The following is a 25902-nucleotide window of genomic DNA, read 5'->3' as shown; positions in this document are numbered from 1 at the left end:
TATTATTATTATTATTATTAATATTATAATAATATAAATTTTATCAAATTGATGTTGTTTTGTTGCAAACTTTGAGTTAATGCCGTGTCGTATCATACTTTACTATTAATTAATAGATTAAATTAAATTCCAAATACATCAAATGGGGGAGATATTATAAAAGATTCATGAACATTTTGAATGAAATATTAAATGTTTATATTAATCTTACATTAAATGTTTATCCATAAAAGAATTATTTATATTTATATTAAAATATAAATATGTTAAAATATTGTTTTTTGATAAATTATACTTTTTGTAAAAATAAGAAGGTATAATTAAATTTTCCATTTGGAATTGGGTAAATATTTTGAAATCAAACTAAATTTAGACAAATCAAATCCATTTAATTAATTTTGTAATATTTTTTCGATACTTCATCATTTAAATATTTTAGAAAAAATATATTTAATTTTTAATAGAAATTTTGAATTATTCCATAAAAATAATATTTCTTGTTAAGTATGGAAGATTCATGAACATTTTGAATGAAATATTAAATGTTTATATTAATCTTACATTAAAAGTTTATCCATAAAAGAATTATTTATATTTATATTAAAATAAAAATATGTTAAAATATTGTTTTTTGATAAATTATACTTTTTGTAAAAATAAGAAGGTATAATTAAGTTTTCCATTTGGAATTGGGTAAATATTTTGAAATCAAACTAAATTTAGACAAATCAAACCCATTTAATTAATTTTGTAATATTTTTTCTATACTTCATCATTTAAATATTTTAGAAAAAATATATTTAATTTTTAATATAAATTTTGAATTATTCCATAAAAATAATATTTCTTGTTATGTATGGATGATTGTGATATATATCTCATATTAAATGAAATTAAAAAATAAAATCTCAACCGTTAAAAGAATTGATCAAACGGTCATATTAAATGAAAATTAAAAAACAAAAAAATATATGGCCTATTTTTCTCCTAAAATATAAGTTATTTATAAGACAGTTTGATTAAATGCATTATCTGATATCAATGGATCCTGCCCCATATATATATATATATATATATATATATATATATAACGTATACTATGATAATATTATTTTTATGCGAGAATATGAGAATGAATTAAATAAAATTAAAATTTGAGAGTTGATATTTAGTGTCTACATTAATTGTATGAGTTTTGTATATCACCACAAAAACAAATGATATTTCTATATTCAAGTATCGCAATGGTTGGAATTTCACCCCTCGTGATATGTTAGGATAGGTTGAATCTGATAGAATGAAATAGAATGGTATATAATCAAATTCTATTGTTTGGATGTGTAAGTAATGGAGTGAAAAAAATGGAACATGATGAAAACAATTCCATCATTTTTTTTATAAACAATGGAATATGAGTACAAGAGGTACTCACCTGGTTACAAAGAAATAATGATTACACAAAGTCCAACGGACTTTTGAACCAACAATAAAAATCCCTATATCTTTTGGATTTTGTTCCTAAAGAGTGTCAATACTATAATAATTCTAAGACTTTATCAACAACACCTCCCACTCCAAATCCTACGTTGTTAAAAACCATGTTGTTGCGAGTAATCCACAATGCGTAACATGTTCCAAACCAAAATATCAATGCCCTACGCCGCTTAGCCTTACCCTTCAGAACATCTACAAACTTCAAGAGATGCGATACAACAGTGGTTTCCACAAAACACTCCACCCCCAACCACGAATAAACTTTCTCCCAAACCATTTTAGAGAAGGGACAATTAAATTCCAAATGGTCTAAAGATTCAATATTAGTTATACAGAACACACAGTTACCTTCCAATCCGCCGTGGAAAATACTTCTATGCATCAATTTCTCATATGTTGCCACTCGATTCTTGATGAACCACTACCAAATGTTAAAATCTTCGAAGGTGCCTTCTTCTGCCACAACATTGAGAATGCCTTCAACTGATTGTTGTTGGGCAGCACCCCTACCACTGAACTTGCCATAGCCTTATGCCCCTCGCTAACTACGTAATTACCTTCTCCATTTACATTTAATTTTTCAATTTATATTCTCCTGATATTGGGTGTACGCAATAGAATGAAGTAACTTGTTTCATTTTGTTTCGTCAAATTGTAAAAATACCTAAACACTGGAATGAAATCAAGGTTCCATTTTATTTCACTCCACTTCATTCCATCATGTTTCATTCTGCTCCGTTCCATTCTAGTCCATCAATCTAAACATAGGTTAAAACATGAATAAGTGAGATGTCACAGTCTCGAAATTGCGTTACTAGAATCTGATGTATTTACACCGTTATTATCGGGCTATTTTAACAAGGCATATCTTTATTAGATTTTAACAATGAGTTAATATAGTTTTTTAGTAAAGTATTTATTACTTATCAAATAAAACACCACATACTACTTATTAGATTTATTACCTATCAATAAATTTTTCTTCCATGAATCTAAAATTAGTCCATTTTATACCATCCTTTAGTCTAAGGAAGCTTCATCAGTCAATCTTAGTAACATGATGACATATTTGAGATAGATGTTCTGTTGAAATTTTCCAAGCATGACATACTAGTGCTAGGTCATCTTTAAACTTGCATGCTTTGTTCAGCCTTTGCCTACCACACCTACAGCAATACATGGAGCAAATGACACATTTAGTAGCGAACTACCCATATCATTTTTATCGTAATCACTGCAAAAACAAGATTCTATTGGATACATGTTATATGAATTCATTAGGAACCATAAGAGAATGCCTCTATTAATCATAAAGGGAAAAACAATGTATTACTAAGCAAGCTCTTAGTTTTTAAATTGTACCAATGAGTTCCTTCTGAATATAAATCACTAGCAAAATAATTCATTAACCACAAATCCAATTTCAGAAGCTTCAGACTCAGGATCTAAATATGTCAATTTTCACAGAGACGTTCATTGGTTGGTAATCATCGGTGACCTATAAAATACAACTAGTTTAAACTAAGAATCAATCTACTCACCAAAAGTATTGAAATATAAATCAGCAATTCAGCATAGCCTGTGCCGTTCTAAAAAATTTATCCATCTAGTTGTGCAATTTGGCTTAGTTGCTCAAGTGAATAAAAATACAAGGAAAAGACTGTGATAATGATAATGATAATACCCATTTACTCGTAACCTCTTTTCTTCTCATATTCTTTTCTGATATCTCAAATAGTAGGTCATAAATTGGTTTTCATGTTGACCTATTGACAATCTATCATTTTCACAATCAAATAAACTATACCATTTTAAGTTCATGTGACATCAACAACTAGACATTCCACAAAAGTATTTAACTCCAAGATAGGCAAGTGTTTGAGACCCTTACACATAGGTAGCCCAAAACACTATAATGATTCACAAACATAATTCAAAGAGTAGACACATCCAAGTAATCGCCAATATGTGCATTCAAAATATGAGTCAACAAAAGAATTTGAGAAATGCAGGCATAAATGCAGGAACAATAATTCTTTATCTTAAAACCAAGCTCAGCGAAAGCTCTGCCATCATCTAATCTTACATTTCCAAAAGATGATGTCTTACACACCTTCATAGTTCAATCACACCAAAAATACATGATATTACATTGAATCAACATGATAAATATTATTAATGATTTCAACTTACAATAGTTAATTGTAAAACCCTTGCCACTGCCAATGCATTTTAGATTGGTATGACATGTCGTACTATTAGACATCTCTTGAAGAGATAATTTATATAACTGTTTGACCTTGGGTATTTGGTCTTTTACATACATATCTCTTGATCTTGTTAGCTTTGGTGTGTAGTGTTATTGCCATTCTAATGAAATATCTAGAAGTAAGGTATATTCAACAATAAACATATCAATTTTTCTTATTATCCTATATATCTCTCTTTTATTTTTGGCTGCAACACTAGAATGTGACAATGTGATCATTTAATGCTAGGCATGATGGCAGTTGGAGCAAATAATGTGGTAAGAGGTTCAAGGTCATCAATTGAAGAATTGTTGCAAACATACAACCACTTAGAAAATACTCCCTCCGTTTAATTGGATGAATCTATAAAATTATTTCAAAGTTGGTAGCTGGGAGGTTCAGGAAGGTAATAGGCAAGCTGATTTCAAAGTCTCAAACAACTTTTATTCCGGGTAGGCAGATACTAGACGGGGTATTGGTTACTAATGAGATTATAGATTTCGCTCGAAGAAGAAAAAAAAGATGTTTATTGTTCAAAGTAGACTTTGCTCAGGCGTACGACTGTGTTGATTGGGGGTTCTTGAAAGAAATGATGGTCAAAATGGGATTTGGGGACAGATGGTTGAAATGGATGATAGCGGGGGTGTTCAATAGCAACGTGTCAATTTTGGTGAATGGCAGTCCCACTGACGAATTTAGAGTACGTAAAGGTCTCCGACAAGGGAATCCATTATCTCCATTTCTTTATACTATTGTGGCTGAAGGCGTGGCAGGATTGGTGCGTCATGAAGTGACAAGGGGTGAATTTAAAGGGTTCAGGATTAAAGAAGATGTGGCTTACGACTTATTACAGTTTGCAGATGACACCATATTGGTGGGAGAAGGAACATGGAGTAATTTGTGGGCCATCAAAGTAATATTGCAAGGATTTGAGATGGTATCGGGGCTTAGAGTGAATATGTGGAAGAGCAAGCTATACGGGATTGGTGTCTACGAGTTCTTTCTATAGGCTGCCAGCCAGTTCTTGTGCTGTAGATTAGATAGTATCCCTTTTAAGTTTCTTGGAATAACAGTGGGTGGGAATCCTAGAAGGGCAAGCTTTTGGAATCCGATTATAGATAGGACGAAGGAAAAACTGTCACCTTGGATTGGGAGATTACTTTCTATAGGTGACAGAGTCTCTCTCATTAATTTTGTACTCACGAATCTTCCGGTTTATTACTTGTCCTTCTTTAAACTTCCTATCAAGGTCAAGAAAGCATTGGTCAAAGTGCATAAGAATTTCCTGTGGCATAATGCGGAGGATAAGAAAGGTGTGAACTGGATTTGTTGGAGTACCATATGTAAGCAGCAAGAGGGAGGTTGATTAGGAATAAAGGATTTGGGGGTGTTCAACAAGGCTCTTCTAACTAAATGTTTGTGGAGATTCTTGAATGAAGAGGACTCAATCTGGAAGGGAATCTTGGAGGAAAGGTATGGTTTATTTCATGAGAGGATATTGTTCAAGAAGAAAATTGGAAATAGCTCTTCTAAATCCATATGATGGAGAGATCTAATGAAAATAGGCGATTGTGAGGATGAAACGGGTTTTATTAGGACTTTATCAGCTAGGTTAGGTGATGGTATCAAAATACCTTTCTGGTCTTGCAGATGGATCGGTTATTGGCCGTTATGCTGTACATTTCCTCTACTGTTCCAGTCAGTAGAAAATAGAGGAATTAGTGTGTATGAAATGGGTGGGTGGGAGGATAACACTTGGCATTAGAAGTTGGAAGATTTTAACACAATAGAGAATGATGAGGTTGGTGTGGAATTAGAAGAGCTGCAGATTATACTGTCAGAAATCGCTCCAGGCATTAATGGATTGGATAGGTGGTCTTGGCCGGTTGGTGGTGCAGGGGAGTTCTTTGTTAGTGAATATTATAGCAAATTACTATCGAAAAGCCGTGTGATTGAGGAACTGTCAGCTGTAAAAGAAGCGCTGAAAGTGTTATGGCATTCGTGGATGCCGTCGAAGGTGAAAATATTTGGTTGGAGGTTGTTGAAAGATAGACTAGCAACTAAAGCACAACTTGTAAAAAGAGGCATATTAGAGGACAACAAAACGAGTTTCTGTGTTTTTGGTTGTTTATAGGTGGAGGAAGTTAACCATCTCTTCCTAAATTGCAAAATTTCAAGAGGTGTGTGGGAGAAAATCATGTTTTGGTTAGGTTTGGATCTATTGCTAGGTACAGATTGCTGTAACCATTTTCTGCAGCAGGTGGAAATTATGAGGAGAGACTGTTCAGGTAGGCGAGTTGTGGTAGTTAGGATGACAACATGCTGGTGCATTTGGAAACAACGAAATGCAATTATATTTAATAATGTTGTAGCTGATATTGAGGAAATAGTCTATAATGTGAAGATGTTTTCTTGGTTGTGGCTGGCTATGGGCTCTAAACACAAAGGGCATTGTAGTTTTTATGATTGGAACCATAGGCCTTTAGATTTTATGTAGGAGTATTTGTATTGGTCTGTTGGTTTTGGATGAATTAATCCTTATTCTGTAACTGTTATGAGTACAGTTTGTACTCAATTCTATAATATCATTGTTTATAAAAAAAAACTCCCTCCGTTTTTTATTATAAGTCGTTTTGGACTTTCACACATATTAAGAAAAATAATAACTCTTGTGTAAAAATGAGAAATTATGAAGGTTTTTACGAAATTGTCGATCATTAATGACATGTGGAAGATAAATTTACATAATTGAAAGAGGAGAGAGAATAATAAATATTTAAGGATATAATAAGAAAAATATCATTAATTATTCATTGGAATTATAAAGCGACTTATATTAAAATACAAATTTTTTTCCAAAGTGACTTATAATAAAAAACGGAGGGAGTATTGCACTAACTATTGACAATACCGAAATGTTTTATCAAATTGAAACACCATTTTATTAGGAGACACCCATCTGATATATTATTTTGCTTTGACGAGAAAAATAAGCTTTGTCATTGAAGGAAGCAAAGAGGAGTCAGTCTATACATTCATGGAACAATAATTAGGTTATGTATCAACTAATTTACAATGTGATTACAAGTCAACACTATATGTTTGATTGCTACTCTTATGTTCACAAGTGAAACTACTGGAAATATGAAAGGCATTACACTAACTCATCTGAATCTTTTGCATTAGGTTTGATTGTCATTATCATTTTTTATATTGGTATCTGAGAAAAAATTTGTTGACATGTTTTTTTAGAATGAATAAATTGTGACATATATATATATATATATATATATATATATATATATATATATATATATATTATTTTTTTCTATAATCGGAAAAAAAAATAATTCCTTCTATTATTTTTGGAAAATAATTTTTTTTTACACAGAAAATAGTTTCTAATAGCGCTTGTTTTAAAAAATGCTATTAAAGCATGTTTATTATTATTGTCAATGATAGCGTTTTTTGAAAAAGTGATATTAAATCATGTTATAGCATAGTAGGCTACAATAGCGATTTAAAAGGAAGCGCCATTAAATGGAAGGCTTTTAATAGCGCTTTTAAGTTTTAAGCGCTAGCTTCTTTTTTTTGGCTTTCGCACCAGTTTCCGACCTACATAGTAGATCGACTAATCCGGCTCGTGCTACAGAGGCACGTGCACTGGCCAAGCGTTGTTTCTGCCAGGAATCGAACTCGGTATTCCCCGAATATCGTCCTTTGCAGAGACTCGTTTGCCACTCAAGCCCAAGCATTTGGTTTTTTTTAAGCGCTAGCTTTGGTAGCACACTTTTAATAGCGTTTAAAAGTGCTATTAAAGTCTAAAAAAAGCGCTATTAAATATATTTTCTGGTGTAGTGAGAGTTGTGGAGCGACACAATATGTTGAACATAGTTAGTAATAAAAGGCCTGCATTTTGTATGTCTTTAGTAAGTGGATTAATTGTGACATTCATTTATCTATAATTACATGTGTGGTTATATATTCATGTAACATTTAAATTTGTAGATGAGGAAACAAAAAGGAGGACACGGGTGTGATTTATATGTCATAAATATATGTTAAACATTGTCTTTGTCGACATTGTTGATTCTTGGAATCTGGTATATATATTTACAATAACATATTAATAATTTATACCCCCTGCATAAAAGTTTGTTATTATTTCAAATTAAATGATCTTTCATTTCCTTCAATTTTTTATATATAGATGTTTAAAACCAATACACCATTCTCACAAGAAGACTTTAAAGACGTTCTTACATGTTAGGCATCTTGCTTCAATGCAATTTATAGACCATATTGGTCACGTTGATTTCGTAAAATATATTTGCAATACTTTTGGTTTGATGTAAATAATATTTAGGCTTAATTGCAACTTTGGTCCCTCTATTTTGTTATTTTTTTATTATGGTCCCCACATTTTAAAATTCACGATTTCGGTCCCTTTTTAAAATTTTGAATTGAATTTTAGTCCCTCTTCCAATTTGAGGCCAAATTTTAGTGACATGGCACACGACATGATGACGTGTCATGCCATATTTACCAAATTTTATTCCATGTATTTATTTAAATTTAAATTTATGTTAATGATATTAAAAAAATATTTTATTAATAATAGTAAATTAATTATAACATATTTAATTAATAATACCAACTTTTAAAATCCATTTCTTCTTCCCCAATTTTCGGAATCCTCACCCACGAATCCAACACTACATTTCATTAATATTACCAATTTTCCAGATTATGTCACCTCTTCCTCAAATTGCCATGCCATAGAACCTGCAACAACATTAGGAACACAAAAATGAAACCTGTAATAAAATCAGAAGTTGAGATCTGCTTCCCTCTCTCCTGGTCAGGTTTGTTCTCTTCCACCCATCACACGACCCTTACAGCTATTCCGACCTCCCTCCGACGAAAGCGCTATTGTGATGTTCTTCATCACCTCTGTGGCACTGTTGGTATGTTTCAATATGATTTTTGTTGTTTCAGAAATAGAGATGAGGAAGATATTTTGTTTTTATTAGAATGGAAATCATTGTTGGTGTTTGCGTTTTTTGAAATAGAAAGAGAGATGTGGGGAAAATCTAAAAATTTATGGAAAAATCTGGAAAAAAGGTAAATTCATTGTAATAAAAATCATTGTTGGTGTAATGGTGTTTGCCTTTTTGAAATAGAAAGAGAGATGTGGGAAAATATGAAAATTTATGGAAAAAAGAATAAAGGGATTGAAGATTTGATTTATGAAGATTTGTGAAAAAAATCTGAAAAAATGTGTGTGTCTTGGAGAATTGATTTATGGAAAAATGTCGGGAAAAAAAATAAAGGGATTGAAGATTTAATTTTATTTTTTATGAAGATTTACGGAAAAATCTGGAAAAAAATGGGCTGGAGATTTGATTTATGGAAAAATCTGGAAAAAAAATAAAGGGATTGAAGATTTGATTTGATTTTTCATGAATATTTATGGGAAAAATCTGGAAAAATAAAGGACGAAGATATGAATAATTTTATTATGAAGATGAAGATATGAAGATTTTTTTTTATTTATGATTTTTTATTTATTTAATATTTTTATATATTATTTAAATAAAAAATATTTTTGAATGACATGGAAATTGTTTTTTGCCATTAAGTTTCACCACACCATCATTTCATATGCCATGTCATTGAAATTTGGTCTTAAATTGAAAGAGGGAGTAAAATCCAACTCAAAGTTTAAAATAAAAATATTTTTATATATTATTTAAATAAAAAATATTTTTGAATGACGTGGAAATTGTTTTTTGCCATTAAGTCACACCACACCATCCGTTCATATGCCATGTCATTGAAATTTGGTCTTAAATTGAAAGAGGGGCTAAAATCCAACTCAAAATTTAAAATAAGGACCAAAATCGTGGATTTTAAAATGTGGGGATCAAAATTAAAAAAAAAAATAGAGGGACCAAAATTGTAATTAAACCTAATATTTATGTTTTTTTTTAATATTTTGGTACTTATTGAAGCCATATTTTAGTGCTTACTTATAATATATACAATACATATAAGTCATATAAACCATATTTTGGTTAAAAAAATTGTGTATTTTCTAATTCATATTTTATTGTGGTAGAAAATGTGATATATAATACAAGTAGTAAAAAATGAGGCATATATTAAATATTAAAAAAACAATTAGAAAAAACAAAGTATTTCACCACGGTTGTAATAGTCAACCGTGGTGAAAAGTGGTACATCAAATATTATATACCATGGTATGGATGAGAATCTAACCTATGACTATTATACATTTCACCACTGTTGATTAAGTTGATTGTCATGAAATGTGGCGTGCTACCTAGTTTCTTACCAAGGTCACACACCCGTGGTGGAAAGTAGCATACTTACTACCACACCCTATGTTACCACGGTTAATCACCCGTGATGATATCCCTTTTCCAACTGTGGTGAAAGACCCTTTTAGTAGTAGTGTATGATTGATCTCAAAGATCCGAGTGGGCTTTCATGTCAACATCGTTAGGTTCACAACCATTGGCCTTTAAGAGAAACTGAATATAATCTTTGGTGCATTATCTCCTTAATAAGTTGGCTTGTATTTCCTTTACTGTCAAGGTGCAAGGAGGCATTTGAATCTCGACATTGTTGTTTACAGTGATTTCTGATAAACAACCGCTAGACTTCCAAATTGAATATTTTGGTAACTTACAAGATCGACTAGATTGATCCTAGGACACGTGTCTAAGTTTTATTATTTCTATAGTTGAATTCATATTTTAATGTTACTTCGTTTCCTATAAAGATAACGAGAATTCTCTAAGTATTATGACTATAAAAAAATGCAGATAAAGATGACTTTGACTACGAATTCTAAATGACTGGAATTTAAAGGTTCAAACTAAAAACTTAAAGGAAAGTATAAAACGTATGAAATGATTCTGAATGTAAAGACTTCGATCAGAAAGTAAAGGAAATCGAAAGGTACATAATAAACTTGTATTGATAAAGTAAAAATAACTTTGAAAGATAATGATGGTGTTTCTTATACGTACATTCTTAGCAAAACTCTTTTCTCCATGCTGGTACTTTGAGTGTATTTGAGTGATTTTTGTACAAAGTGAACACACTTAATCCTAACATTAAGACTCCTATTTATACTAATTCGACCCTAACTGTCTTTCTACAGAAATATGCCACGTTCGATGCTTGCATGTGCTTTAATTTCTTCAAGATCTCCACGCGTCCTTCTGGCCAAAACGAACTAGTTTGAATTTGAAACCTTCCCCCTCGAAGCTCTAAAAGCACAACCAGCGTGACTGTCAAAGTATGTTTTCCAAATATCCTGAAATATTCTAAGTCTTTTATTTCTTAGACTTTGGAGGCATTAATTTGGACTTCACTTTGATATGGTCTAATATTCTTTATAAAAAGAACTCGTAATGACCTTACAAAGCCATATCTCCTGCTTCCCATCGAATCATAATATCTTGAAACCATATTTATGCTTGTCAAAATCTCCAGTTAACAGACGTGGTTTTTCCTTTACCAATAATTGAGAAAAGCGTGTCTTGTGAACCAGATGACAAAGTCTCTTCCTCCCAAGGAATTCCCATATACCATTTATAATTCAGAATTGTCGGATATGGGCATGATTTCTGGTTTTAGGTGATCGCTAGTAAGAGAATGGAGATGAAAATCAGGGGATATCCCCATTAAAGAGGCAGATGGAATTTCAACTTCAGAATCTCTCACTAGATCAACCATACTATCAATCATCTTGGCTAGAAAATAGAAAATGATAAAGATAAAAGCTTGAGTTAGGATGGTACCTAGTTATGTGAGATTGATAAAGCAAGAGAAGATGAAGAAAGGAAAAAATCTTTGAGCAAAACACTATAATCGCTTCTAGTAATACTCCCCGAGAAGAGGGAACAAAGGTGTTTTATGAGATAGTAGCTGTAAGATTGAATGCTAAAGGTTGTGAAAGTAACTGTAGGGTTACAAATACTAAATTCACCTTATTAATAAGCAACAACAACTAAAAGTATCAAACAAAATATAGAAATAAATTACAAGATCAATAACTAGATTTTCCACTCATGGATACACACCAACTTGAGTTCACTCAAGTACTCGGTAAAATGCGCAATAACTTAGTTGGTCACGTCACTGCACGTGCCAGAAATGGGTGAAGAAGTGTTTCTATGATGAGACCGCATTTAATGCACATGTTCCCCACTACACTTTCAACTGATTCCAAACGTTTCAGTTCAATCTCAGATCAGACCTTGTCTTGGAGGTCAGCCAACGTTAATAAAGCTTCTCATGACTCCTTCGATGCCAAGAAAAGCTTTGAGGGATACTTTTTGGACCGGCAAAAGACCCAAATGACCAAGGTACAATCCATCTCAAATCTACTCCACTTGGCCCAAGGTATAAATACCTGCTCTCATGCTTAGAGGAATGCACAATCTCTGATCACCATTTTTATTATACTTATCTTAAATCTTGAACTAACATGCTCTCATGCTTAGAGGAATGCACAATCTCTGATTACCATTTTTATTATACTTATCTTGAATCTTGAACTAACTTTAGCATTTGGGTGTTAACCATGTAGGTCCATCCCGCTCCACCGTAAAAGGAGATCGGAGCAATTGCTCAAGATCGTCAGTTTTCCACTACATCCATCTCTGGTTCCCAAATAGAATAAAGACCTTCTTGAGTCCTTTCTAATTTAACAGAGACATGCATGAATCAATTTACTGAAAAACTTTCTTTCTTTCCCAGAATAATATCACTTACGGAAGATTTAGTTATAGTTTGTCTCTTACGGACTATGAAATATGTAGAAAACCTCTCACAGAACTCCAAGAAAGAATGGATACTTCAGTTGGGGAGATTGTTAAACCATAACAGGGATGATCCAATCAAGGTTTATGCAAATACCTTGCACTTAGATGCAATATTAGTGCTGAAGTAACTAAGTTGTCCATTCACAAGCTGCACATGCTCATTAGGATCTCTTTTTCTGTCACAATCACCAAACTTGGGCGTATTCTCCATAGATTTCGAGATATTGATCTCCAGGATTCATACTGTTATCGGGTGCTTTGGCTGTACCTTCCTCGGGAAAGTTTCCGCTTGAGCAAGAGAAAAACATGTTTTCCCCTATCTCTTCCGGAGCTCTGAGGGGGGGGGGGGGAGTCTGATGTTATCTACTGTCATACCAATTCTTCAACGAAGGGGCCTCATCTCACATTGTCCCTGTTTGTTCCGGGACAAACAAATGTTTTTTCTTCGAAGCAACTTATTGAAATTTATTTTGCGAGAGAGAGAGAGAGAGCGTTGGAAACAAGACTTTATTCCAACGTTGAAGCCTCACTTTAAGAACGTGTGAACTTTGCTGTCGAAAGCTGTTAAACATGTTGGTCAAAAGTTCGTTAGCACCTTGCATACTGAAATTACTTTTTGGAGTGTGAAGGCCATGCAAGCCTCCATGTTGGGTAACTAGAGGTGGAATGTGTGCCTCTATCGGAGTAACTTGAAGAGATTTTGCCAATTGCGAAGCTCAGACCAGATCTAGTTACATTGGAGCAAATGTTTCAGGATCTTTAACATTTTGCGACTAAGGAAGAGGTGGAGGATTACTTGTTGCTAATGCAGCAAAAACAACTTTGCACGCAACAACAAATTTGGTAGCCATAGATCCAGCCATAACTGAAAATTGTAAAAACTGAAAAATACATAAATCAGAGGTAAAAATTTGAGGTTATGCTTGGATGAATAAAGACGTGACCGATCTCTGTATTTGATCGCAAACCTTTTTCTCCAATGATCAAAGGAATTCGGGAACAGAGAAATTTGAGAGAGAATATGAACTTATGGAAATCATATGAACTAAAAGTCAATTCCCAGAGATAGCGCTAGTAACGAACAAGCTACCTGTTACCCGTGATTTGCGCAGATTCGTTTGATGCATTTATAATTGAGATATCTTGTGATCATAAGGATAATAATCTTCGTGTGCTAGGAAGACTCTAGAAGGAGTGGTACCCCTTCTTGGGGTTTAGCCAGGGTCAATGTGGTCGGTCCAAAACACACGCCATTAAGATTTTTATTGGTAGCGATTTATTTGTTAAGTGTATGTTATTTAATAATAACCCTTTTAAATTTCTCTTGTTGGTGATTAAGCTGAAAACTGTGATCATATATTCTATATCGTATTGAAGTTGTACAAATACACATTTTGTGTAGTTTTGATATAATTTCAAAACAATACATTGGCTTGTTCATTTTTATTAATTCTTTGATCTAATCTTTGATGTATTGATTAAGTTGTTTTGTGTATATACTAGTTAATAAGCAAAATCACTCTATAAGCAAAATTTGCTTTCGCTGCGTAAACTATTATATTATTTAAACTTTGATAAAACGTTTTTCAAAATAGTTTTTTCAATTGCTCATTTTATTCGGGAGGTCTATTCAATCCTGCTGTAGACCGTTGTATTCTCCATATTTTTATCCAACAGACTCGATGAGCGTTTTTCCGTTGTGTTGAAGATATTGTCGGATTATTGATGTATTAGTTATTACAAACAATGTCATATAACTAACGCTAATTAAATTTTCCAAATAAATAATAAAAATAAACAAAATAAGTTACTAAATTTAGTTTCTTAAAATAATATTTTTTATTTTAAAAATATTTTATTCACTAAAATAGTTATGATTAAATTAAGTAAATAAATTGCTATTTTGTTTTCCATTATTTTTTATTTACTTGTTTAAGTACTATTTATTAAATAATTATATATATTTATTGCTTATAAAAAAAACTAATCATCTACATTTACTAAATTAATTATATTGACAAGCATATATTAATTTTTTAAGGAGAAAACTTATATACAATTCTTTACATGTGTTTTTTTTTATTATTTTTAAAGAAAATATATCAGATGTAAATTTTTTCTTACACATATGCAATTTATTTTTATTTTTTAAACAATATTTAAGTATATTTGTTATTGGTCAGGATGAGTCAAAACAGGTGGCCAGTAACGACCGCTTGATCTTCGGTGATGATTGAGAGAAAAAGGGGGTTGTACCTGCAAAATATTCCGATGCCAAAATAAGAAAGAGAACAAAGATACAACAAAAAGTATGAAGTTTTTTTGGACAAAATTTGGATTACCTTGACCTCTAGGTGTAGAGGGTTATTTATATTGTTTTCTTTGGTGTCAGACTAAGTCAAACTATATTTTAGGGTCTGGGCGTAATTACAGACCCAAAATATAGGAAGCCATTTAGCAGGTCTTGGTTTATCCGAGCAAGAGGAACTAGCCGTTGGCGGGGACAGCCTAGCGTGCTCGGATAACCCTACGTTGTGGGGGACCATTGCTTGACCGTGCTCGGCCGAAAGATAAAAAGAAGAGATTGGCCCTCTGCTTGCTCGATGGGGGTGAGCCAATGCTTATTGGGCCGTTTCACACTTATGAGTGGATTTAGCTAATTAAGATAATTGGGTTAGTCCAGAACAGTTATATTTTCATTGAAAAATAGTAAGAATCACATCTAAAGAATTGCAATTTTTTAAATATTTTTAACAAATTATTTTAAGAAAAACTCATTTGATAACATAGACTAATTATTTTTCTAATATTTCTTAACTAATTGTTTTTAAAATAATTTATTTATTAATATATATAGTTAATATTTTGTTTGATATTTCTTAACTAATAATTCTCAAAATAAGTTACAATGTCGTTGAAAAAAATATGTTAAATAAATTGAAAATCAGGTCGGTAAGATTAGGGGTGTTTATGGTGCGGTTTGAGCGGTTTTGACTTAAAAAATCACTCGAACTGCAATAGAAAAAAGTGTGTGGTTCAGTTTGGTTCGGTTAACTTTTGGAAAGAAAACAAACTAAATCAATGCAGTTTGGATTGGTTCGATTTTTTACAAAAAAATTATTGAGTCATACATACACATATAGCTTTGTCTTTAGTCATTTATGCTTATCAAATAACAACAAAATTCATCTTATTTAAACAAAAACTTTTCATTTAATATTAAAAAATAAGATCAGAGAAAAGTGAAATAAAAAATATAATATAGTAGCATAAAACAATATCGAAAACAATAAAATGAAATAGAAAAACAGAGGAGATGAAATATTTGAGAAAATGTAAAAGAAAGAGCAAAAGAGAGGAGAGATCATAGAAGAAGAGATGCATTAAAAATGTAATTGGAAGAGAGAAAAGTAAAATAAAAAATAAGAAGATGAAAAATAAAGAACATAAGATATGAGATACTAAAGAAGAATATGCGAGATATACGTGGAAAAGAAGATGAGTAGAAGACATGGTACCGATAAGAGAGATTTGAGAAGACTTAAATTGAAACATTAAGTGCGAGGAAGAGAAAATTATTTGTAATCCATAATAGATTTGAGTTTGGGTTGGATGTGGGATAAATAAAGTTTGAGTTGTAACATAATGTGGTTTGATTCGGTTTGATTCAATATGTAAAATACAAACCGCAAACCGAATTGAATCGTGCGGTTTTGTTATAAAATAGTCCAAACAAAAACAAACCAAATACTATTTTTTACAGTTTTAATTTAGTTTAGTTTAATTTGCGATTTTCTATTGAACCGGTTTATTTTGAACACCTCTAAATTAAAGACAAGAAACGTTCAACTCAAGTGGAGCCACGTTACTACATACGGGAAAAAAAAATGGTTACGTTGAAGGAGAAAGAGTTTTCGTCACGTGATAAAGTACCGATTCAAACTGATTATACAGTGGGCCCATGACATATATGGACTCAATGATTCCTAAAAGATTAGCTACACCTAATGAATATTGTGAGGCTGCAGTTCTTTATATGGATAGGGAGGGCTCACATCAGTTAGAAAGTATTGAAATTATTGATCAACATTTGACATGTAATGCAATTGAGAGTTTCAATCATCTAGAAGATGGAGAAATTGAATTAATTAAAATTTCTAATACAAATATTTTTTTCGTTATCATTTGGAACTGTAATTTATACTACATATTTTTTTCCTTCCCCTCTCTCAAAGAGGGGTGATTTAGGATCAATTTTGATCCAAAATCACCCCTCCAAATCGTTTTTGTTTATCCATTACTTAAATAAGTGGTTTTCACACATTTTCTTTGTCTTTTTTGTGATTTCGTGGGTCATCGTTTCCCATATTTCTGTGGTGTATTTTGATTTCTCGTCTTTGTGCGGGTATTTTGTTTTTCCGTTTTTGTGCGGTGTTCATTTGTTTCAGGTTGAAAGATTAGTTTCGATCTAGTGCAGATTCAATCAATGACTTTGGTGCCGTCAACGCTACAGATCCGGAAGCATGAATATTTCGGACATCTCAATACAGTCAATACATTAATATTTGTAGGCATATGCAATTTGCCGTTTTATGCTATTAACATGGATGCTTCGGATTTGTTCGCAGATTCATCCTTTTTGTTTTTGGCGATTTTGAATTTGTATTGCAACGATGTACTCTATCGATTTGAATGAATGAATATCATTTATTTTCTGTCAAAAATCTACCATAAAGAAAGAAAAATTGATGAAGCTTGTTTCATGAGTAAATTTAATCACAAAAATTACTTATTGAGACAAATAAAAATAGGAGATGTATTCCACATAAAAAAAAAGAAAAAAAAAGTAGATGTATTCTAAAGTAGTTTTTTATAAAAAAAATTGTAACAAACATTTTAGTATTTTTGAAAAATTTGTAACTTTAATTTTATATATATATATATATATATATATATATATATATATATATATATATATATATATATATATATATATATATATATATATATATATATATATATATATATATATATATATATATATATATATATATATATATATAATTTCATGAGAGTCCATCCTTTTACTTGAAAATAATTCTATGTGAATAGAAAAATTTATGAGAAGTTTTTTTTCTTATATATAGAAAAAATTGTTTTCAATTTTGTAACAAATATGATATACTTATTTCTTATTTATATATATCTATGAATGTGATTTATAAACTTGAAACAAACTCGTCTCGAATGATACAATATCGGAACAAATATTAAAGGAAGTAGTGCAAAACGACATCCTAGTGATTCAAGAAGTTTAATTTTAGGAAACATAAAAGATGGAGATCAATCACTCGTCTCAAAAAGAAAGAAAAAGGAACAAGCTAATCATCATAGAAATGCCGATCAACTCTATAATATACTCCCTCCGTCTCATAATAAGTGTCTCATTTGCATTTTTTCCTTGTCTCAAATTAATTGTCCATTTACAATTCCAATGCATCAATCATTATTATTTTTCCACTATTATACCCCTATTTATTAACTTTCACGTTATTCAACTACTATTAATAGGGGTATTCTAGTAAATGACATTAACTTTTTTACTAAAACCAACACATCCAATCATTTTCTTAAAAACCGCGCATTGCTCAAATAGGACATTTATTATGAGACGGAGGGAGTATGCTCTAAGAGGTAGTCATGAATCATTTAGTCAAGTGATTCAAGATTGACGGGAACAACACATGCATTTAGTTTGGGAGAGGATTTTGTCAAAGTCTAACTCTCGAGTATCATAATTCCTATAATACTTTTACATGAAAACGATCTTAAAAAAATTATAGATGAGTTGAATATCTTGATTTGATTTTATTGAAGATCAAAACAAAGTTGAAATTACAATTTTTTTTAAAAATTGTATCTTAAAATAGATTTTTTTTTAAAAATTATTTAAAATAACTTTAAAATTAAGTGATTTGATAAAAAAAATGATAAAATATCTTAAATAACATTTTAAAAATGAATATTCAAATAAATCTACTTTAAAGCTTTGAGTTTTAATATGCACTTAAATTTAATCTTCAACTATTTTTTTTATGAATTTATTGAAACATAAATTACATGATCTTCGCTTACTTTTAACTAAAATCAGTTTTTCATAATCAATTCATTCAAATTCAATTTTCAATCACCGCAAAACTAAAACTTAGTAAGTTTGAATAGGCTTCAACCATATCATTCAAACACAACTGTATTGAGTTAACTTCAAACATGTTTTAAACAAATTATTTATTCATTTAAGTAATAAAACCAAACTGTACAATTGGATAGAATGGCAACCATAAATATCCTTGCTAGTGACTACAACAAGTGGCCGAAAAGAGAGCCTAATTTTAGCATCTTCCTATATTAAGCAAAGACATTTCAGTGGGTAGATAAACCATAATGTCTGAATTCAACATGAACCAAAAACAACAGAACCATTTTGTTCTTGTTCATGGTATTTGCATGGGTGCCTGGTGTTGGTACAAACTCAAACCACAATTAGAATCTATCGGTCACAAAGTAACAGCACTTGATCTTGCAGCTTGTGGCATCAACACACAAAAAATAGAAGATGTTCATACTTTTGCTGACTATGCTAAACCTTTGTTAGAGTTTTTTGCATCACTTGATCCAAAAGAAAAAGTGATTCTTGTAGGACATAGCTTTGGTGGAATGAGTATAGCTCTTGCAATGGAAAAATTCCCAGAAAAAGTTGCAATTGGAATTTTCATAGCAGCTTTTATTCCTGATACCCTACATCAACCATCCTATGTACTTCAACAGGTAAAGATTTGTACTTGAACCTTCATATGTTTTTGTTTAATTTTTACATGACATGTTGATTTGGTGAATATGGATAGAATATTGAAAGATATCCAGTGAGTGGATGGTTAGACACTGAGATTTCGTATGATGAAAGCAAGATGATAGTGCTTCCTGGCTTAAAACTCTTGTCCACTAAATTCTTCCAACTATGCTCCACTGAGGTACTTACATACATGTAATATTCATCTTTGCAGTTTCTTATATAAATAAATAAGTTCTTGTTTTTTGCAGGATTTTGAATTATTGAAGACTTTAAGAAGGAGAGGGTCACTTTTTATCGAGGATCTATCAGAGGTAGATAATCTTTCTAAAGAGAGATATGAATCGGTTCCGCGTGCTTATATTGTTGCCGATGAGGACTTAGCAATTCCAGTAGAGTTTCAAGAATGGATGATACAAAATGCTGGAATTGATGTTGTGAATGTGATGAATGGAGCTGATCATATGGCTATGCTTTCTAAACCTCAAGAACTTTGTTTGTCTCTCCTTGATATTGTTAATAAATATGTTATATAAGTAGTATTATAATGTAATAAATTGAATAATGTTGTCTGTAATGGACCAATGAAAGAAATAATTTGAATTCGTCATCAAATAATTAAATGAGAGTTATTGGTTATTATTAGCATTTGATTCTGTCAAGTAGTTAACAAACAGTAGCTATAGTTTAGGCATCATTCTAGCTATTTCCATTCAATTATCATCATGTATTATAGTTATATATACTGATGTAAATCTCTGTAAAAGCAATTCATACGAGTGAATAATATACTCTTATATGGTATCAGTAGTTTACTAAGCTTTACAGCAAAACCGATCCACAATCTCACCATGCCTTCCTCGACAACATCTGAAACATTGTTGGATGTAGATGGTTATTTCGTATCAAGAAAAATAGTGACGGTTCCATTGCTCGCTACAAGGCACGTCTTGTTGCCAAGGGTTTCACACAATGTCCTGGCATTGACTTCAAGGAGACATTCGCACCAGTTGTTCGCCCACAAACAATTAAGATTATTCTTACCTTAGCAATCTCTCATCAGTGGTCAATGCACCAACTAGATGTGAACAATGCGTTCTTACAAGGAGCTCTTACGGAAGAGGTCTTCATGGACCAACCGCCAGGTATGAAAGATACAACACATCCCAACTATGTATGTAAACTTCACAAGGCCATCTATGGCCTACGTCAAGCACCAAGAGCATGGCATGACTCACTGAAGGAATTTATTATTGCATATGGATTTCAAACAAGCAAAAGTGATCCATCCTTGTTCATTTATCACTGAAGGAATTTATTATTGCATATGGCTTACTTTCTAGTCTATGTAGATGACTTGCTGCTCACCGGTAACAACTCTACATTCCTTCAAAGCTTCATCAAGGCACTATCTCAACGATTTTCGTTGAAAAATATGGGACAACCTCACTACTTTTTGGGCATTGAAATCATACCAACAAGCTCTGGAATTTTTCTCTCTCAACACCGGTACATTCGTGACCTCTTACAAAAGTTTGACATGGAGGGGGCGAAACCATCTCCCACACCACTTTCCTCCACAGCAGTGCTACAACTTCACGATGGTACATCATCCACCGATGCAACGGAGTTTCGTAGAATTATCGGAGGACTTCAGTATCTTAATCTTACTCGTCCAGACTTATCATACTGCATCAATAAGTTGTCCCAATTTATGCATAAACCAACCTCCCTTCACCTACAGCACTTGAAACGCATCCTTCGGTACATCAAACAAACCATTAATCATGGTCTCATGCTACACAAAACTGCTGCAAACAACTTGTTAGCATACTCTGATGCAGATTGGGGTGGGAACAATGATAATCGCACATCTACCTCAGCTTATATCATTTTCTTCGGAGGCAACCCAATTTCGTGGCTCTCAAGAAAACAAAGAACTGTAGCACGGTCATCTACTGAGGCTGAATATCGTGCAGTTGCTACCGCCACCACTGAGATCATGTGGCTCCAAAACTTACTGCATGAACTAAGAATACCCATACATGACCCTCCACGACTATTGTGTGACAATGTGGGTGCCACATACCTTTGTTCCAATCCTGTACTTCACTCAAGAATGAAACATATATCATTAGATTATCATTTTGTCAGAGAACAGGTTCAAACTAACAAGCTCATCGTAACACATGTGTCTACCAAGGATCAGCTGGCAGATTTACTCACTAAACCACTTCCCACAACAAAGTTCACTGAACTCATGTCCAAGATAAAGGTCGTTGATGGAACCTTCATCTTGAGGGGGCGTAATGGACCAATGAAAGAAATAATTTGAATTGGTCATCAAATAATTAAATGAGAGTTATTGGTTATTATTAGCATTTGATTCTGTCAAGTAGTTAACAAACAGTAGCTATAGTTTAGGCATCATTCTAGCTATTTCCATTCAATTATCATCATGTATTATAGTTATATATACTGATGTAAATCTCTGTAAAAGCAATTCATACGAGTGAATAATATACTCTTATAGTCTGAAGAGACTCACTTAGTTTTTTTATAAAGTAAAATTGAGAATAATTTTTCTGGATAAAAATAGTAGTATGTTAATGCACAACTATTTCTTGTAAGTGTTTGATAATAGCTCAATTAAACTTTTGTAATATGAAAGATTGAAATATACTATAATCCTTTTCCTTTTGTTTAGGGATGGCAGACAGATCCAAACTCGTGCGGCCCATCCGCATTTAAATCTGAGTTGACTGAATTTGGATGCCACCCGATATTTCGGGTACATGTTTGAGTTGTGTGAAACACGTGCCCGAAACCGATGTAAAATGCTCTCACTTAATATATATATATATATATATATATATATATATATATATATATATATATATATATATATATATATATATATATATATATATATATATATATATATATATATATATATATATATATATATATATATATAGCATATCTTATGAGAATGGGTAAATTATATGAGAATGTGAGAATGAATCTGAATCATTAGATTTTAAAATAAATGGTTGAGATTATGTGTCATTGTTTTTTTCTCTCTCCTCTATAATTTATTTTAATTATGGAGGAGAGAGAAAAAATGATTGACACACAATCTCTACCATTTATTTTAAAATTCAATGGTTGATACGTTATATATATATATATATATATATATATATATATATATATATATATATATATATATATATATATATATATATATATATATATATATATATTGCGGAGAGATGGAGGAAAAATGTATTTTACTGCGGGTTCGGGTTTGGATGAAAAAACCTGAACCCAACAAGTGTGAGCGTGTGTGTAATTTTGCCATCCGAACAACCTTTGGGTTTGGATGGTGACTTTGGGTGCGGATTTGGGTAGTGTGAAACCCTTACCCGACCGTACCCATTGTCATCCCTACTTTTGTTGCATATTATGATAGAATTGAATATACAATTATGCTAACTGTTTTTATTTTTATTTTTCTAGTAATTGTTGATAGTGTTTTTAACATTAAGCTTGGCAACCTTAAAACACAACTTTTTATTACTATTTAATGAGTTTTACGATGAATCTCTCTTTGAATATTTGCTAAGTTTATCACCAGTGTTTTAAAAGTCGGACCGGTCATCAAACTGGTGAGGGTACCGGGTCATTGGTTCGTTGGTCAAATTGGATTACTGATCAAACCACATGACTAAACTGGATTAAACTGAATAACTTGGTTGAATAAACCAGTCTCTATAAAAAAACTATATAATTGTTAAAATGGTCGAGATGTAGTTTTCAATGAATTTGATATGGCTTTTAAGAAATATGATGACGTTGGTCAAAGTTCGAAGATCTCTGAAGAGGAGCTAGAACATGAGGAGTTCCCAGATGAGGTGGGCATGTCGATACGGAAGTGCAAAACCCAGATGAAGTCGGAGCGTAAGCAAAAGATATTGAATCGAATGAGGAGGCAGATAATGAGTATTTGTTAGCTAGAGATATAATAAGGAGAATCGTCAAACCACCTCAGAGACTTAGTTATGGAGATCTCATAACTTATGCCTTAATCTCTGTCAGGGAGATTCTGGATGAAGAAGCTAAATACTATAAGGAAGTTATGAGGAGTCGAAACAAGGTTGAATGGTTGAAAGCCATGGATGATAAGATGACATCTCTTCATGATAACCACACATGGAAGCTGATCAAGAAATCTGCAGGAGCCAGGTTAGTTAGCTATAAGTGGATTTTTAAAGTGAAGAAAGGAATTGAAGGAGTGATGTCGAAGAGATACAAGGCAAGGTTGGTCGCTAGGGGTTTCACTAAAAAATAAGGGTCGACTTCAATGATGTGTTCTCTGCTGGTTTGTAGCACAAATCCATTCGAATGTTGTTTTCTACAATGATAATGTTTGACCTAGAAGTGGAACACATGGATGTGAAGACTGCTTTCTTGTATGATGATCTAGATGAAACGATCTTCATGAAGCAACCTGAAGGATATGAAGAAAAAGGCAAGGAAGATTATGTGTGCAAGCTCAATAGGTCATTATGTGGCCTCAAGTGTAACACCCCATTTCTACCCGACAAATATTCAAGAATCAGAGTTTCAAAATTTCTCGACAAACAAATGAGGCGTCACATATTCATTTAACAATAAACCACTTCATCGCATTTAGCGGATACATAACACTTTCTTTGATAAATAAAACAAATACTCAGCATATAATACTCTTCAAAACAAGGTAACTTCTTTTATTAGAATATAGAGGAATCATAGTTCTCAATCTCTGAATCAAATAACATCTTATTCAGCTAAGATAAAACAATAAACAACAACAATCATAAACATCATAAATCATCCCCCCGAGTGCTACGTATCAGAGCGACAACCGACTCGGTTAACGACAACTAAATCTTCATACTCGGACACCTGCACGTTACCAATATAAAGGAAATGGCGAACAAGAGAAAAGGGTGAGATATCAAATCATATAAGTGAGCGCATGATAAATTGTAAATTAGGACCCAGGCATATATAGTCATCACATCTCAAATATTAATATTGCTATACACTTCATGCTTTAACTAATTCACAAATCTCACATACTTTACATCTCACCACAAGTCACCATAGATCATATTCACATCAATTACATATAAATCTCATTCATTTACTTTGCAAGCTAATTCGCGATACATCACATATAAGTCACACAAGACATGTTCAGTTAACCGCATTCGCAAGTATTGATATCCTCATACTATTCACAAAATCATCAATTCACATTCTCACATACATTCATCATTTAACAAGTCACAGAATACAGTCACGATATAGTCACAAAACGTCACAAATATGAATCACATAAGACACATGGGACATGACTCATGTATATGCATGTGGTACCAATCGGAGCTTCAGCCCCCGTCACCAATTGCCATTTGGCCCGTCATGTTTGCCATACTTTTCAGGACGTCATGTTTGCCATAGTTTTCAGACCGTCACAGAGTATGCATATGGAATGTGACTCAACAAACAAGACAACACAACATACTCATCAAAATCACATATCGTCACGAGGCATAAGCCTATATCACAATCACATTACCATTTATTCGAGGTAATTCACGTCACCATAATATTCCACCTTCATTTAGTCACAAAATCATCATCACAAATATATATATAACATCACGTATTACAATTCATCGCAAACATCGTCATGTTTCGACACATCACGACAAACATATAATTTCAAACATTAACAAAATCATCACAACATCGTCATGTTTCGGTATATCACAACAAATCAACACATTGAGTCAATTCACATTAGTCTCATAATTCTCTATAAATTAGTAGTTTAATCAACTCACTAATCCACTATCAACTAACCAAAATCATTCACCTAATATTCTCTAATTAATTATATATATCCTACGTCACTACCGGTTATCTAAATTTCCGGTTAAATTCTCAATATTCACGGCTTTATGAGTTTTCGGGTTATACTTCCAAGTCACTAAAATCACGGATCAACCAGTTAATTCAGATACAATTCCATTCTTCACCGGTTATTCGATTCGTTCAATTAAATACTCAAGATATCGTAATTTACCAATAAACCGAATAGTTAATCTAAGTTCATATTTATTCTAATTAAATATGCTTATTGAAAAGTAAATTCAACCATAAATTTAATCGACCGATTAATGTCACAATTTCGACAAAATAACACCACCACGTTAATGTACTAATTAAACTTAGCTACCACGTCAATTTTCATCGAATTCCGAACAACAAATTATACCGCTTAGTTCGGCTATTTCGATCAAACGGAACTGTTTTATATTTTATTAGTTTTATAAAACACACTTCCTAATCTACTGTTTCTAATTAAAATTCACTTCTTAATTAAATCCAT

The 25902-nt window shown here is 32.1% G+C and overlaps 1 protein-coding gene across 1 annotated transcript; it reads left to right on the top strand.

Moving 5' to 3' along the window:
• Positions 1-18985: 18985 nt before the first annotated feature.
• On the top strand, positions 18986-20238 carry LOC131646843 (polyneuridine-aldehyde esterase-like). Its single transcript, XM_058916794.1, has 3 exons — positions 18986-19432; positions 19510-19635; positions 19706-20238. Exons 1-3 carry the CDS (start codon positions 19049-19051, stop codon positions 19988-19990), a joined length of 795 nt encoding a protein of 264 aa, XP_058772777.1. The 5' UTR covers positions 18986-19048; the 3' UTR covers positions 19991-20238.
• The last annotated feature ends 5664 nt before the right edge of the window (positions 20239-25902 follow it).

This window comes from Vicia villosa, linkage group LG2, assembly GCF_029867415.1.
Source record: "Vicia villosa cultivar HV-30 ecotype Madison, WI linkage group LG2, Vvil1.0, whole genome shotgun sequence".
In the NCBI taxonomy this organism is placed as follows: Eukaryota; Viridiplantae; Streptophyta; class Magnoliopsida; order Fabales; family Fabaceae; genus Vicia; species Vicia villosa.
Note: the sequence above shows the minus strand (reverse complement) of the source record. Positions and strands in the feature narration are given on the sequence as shown.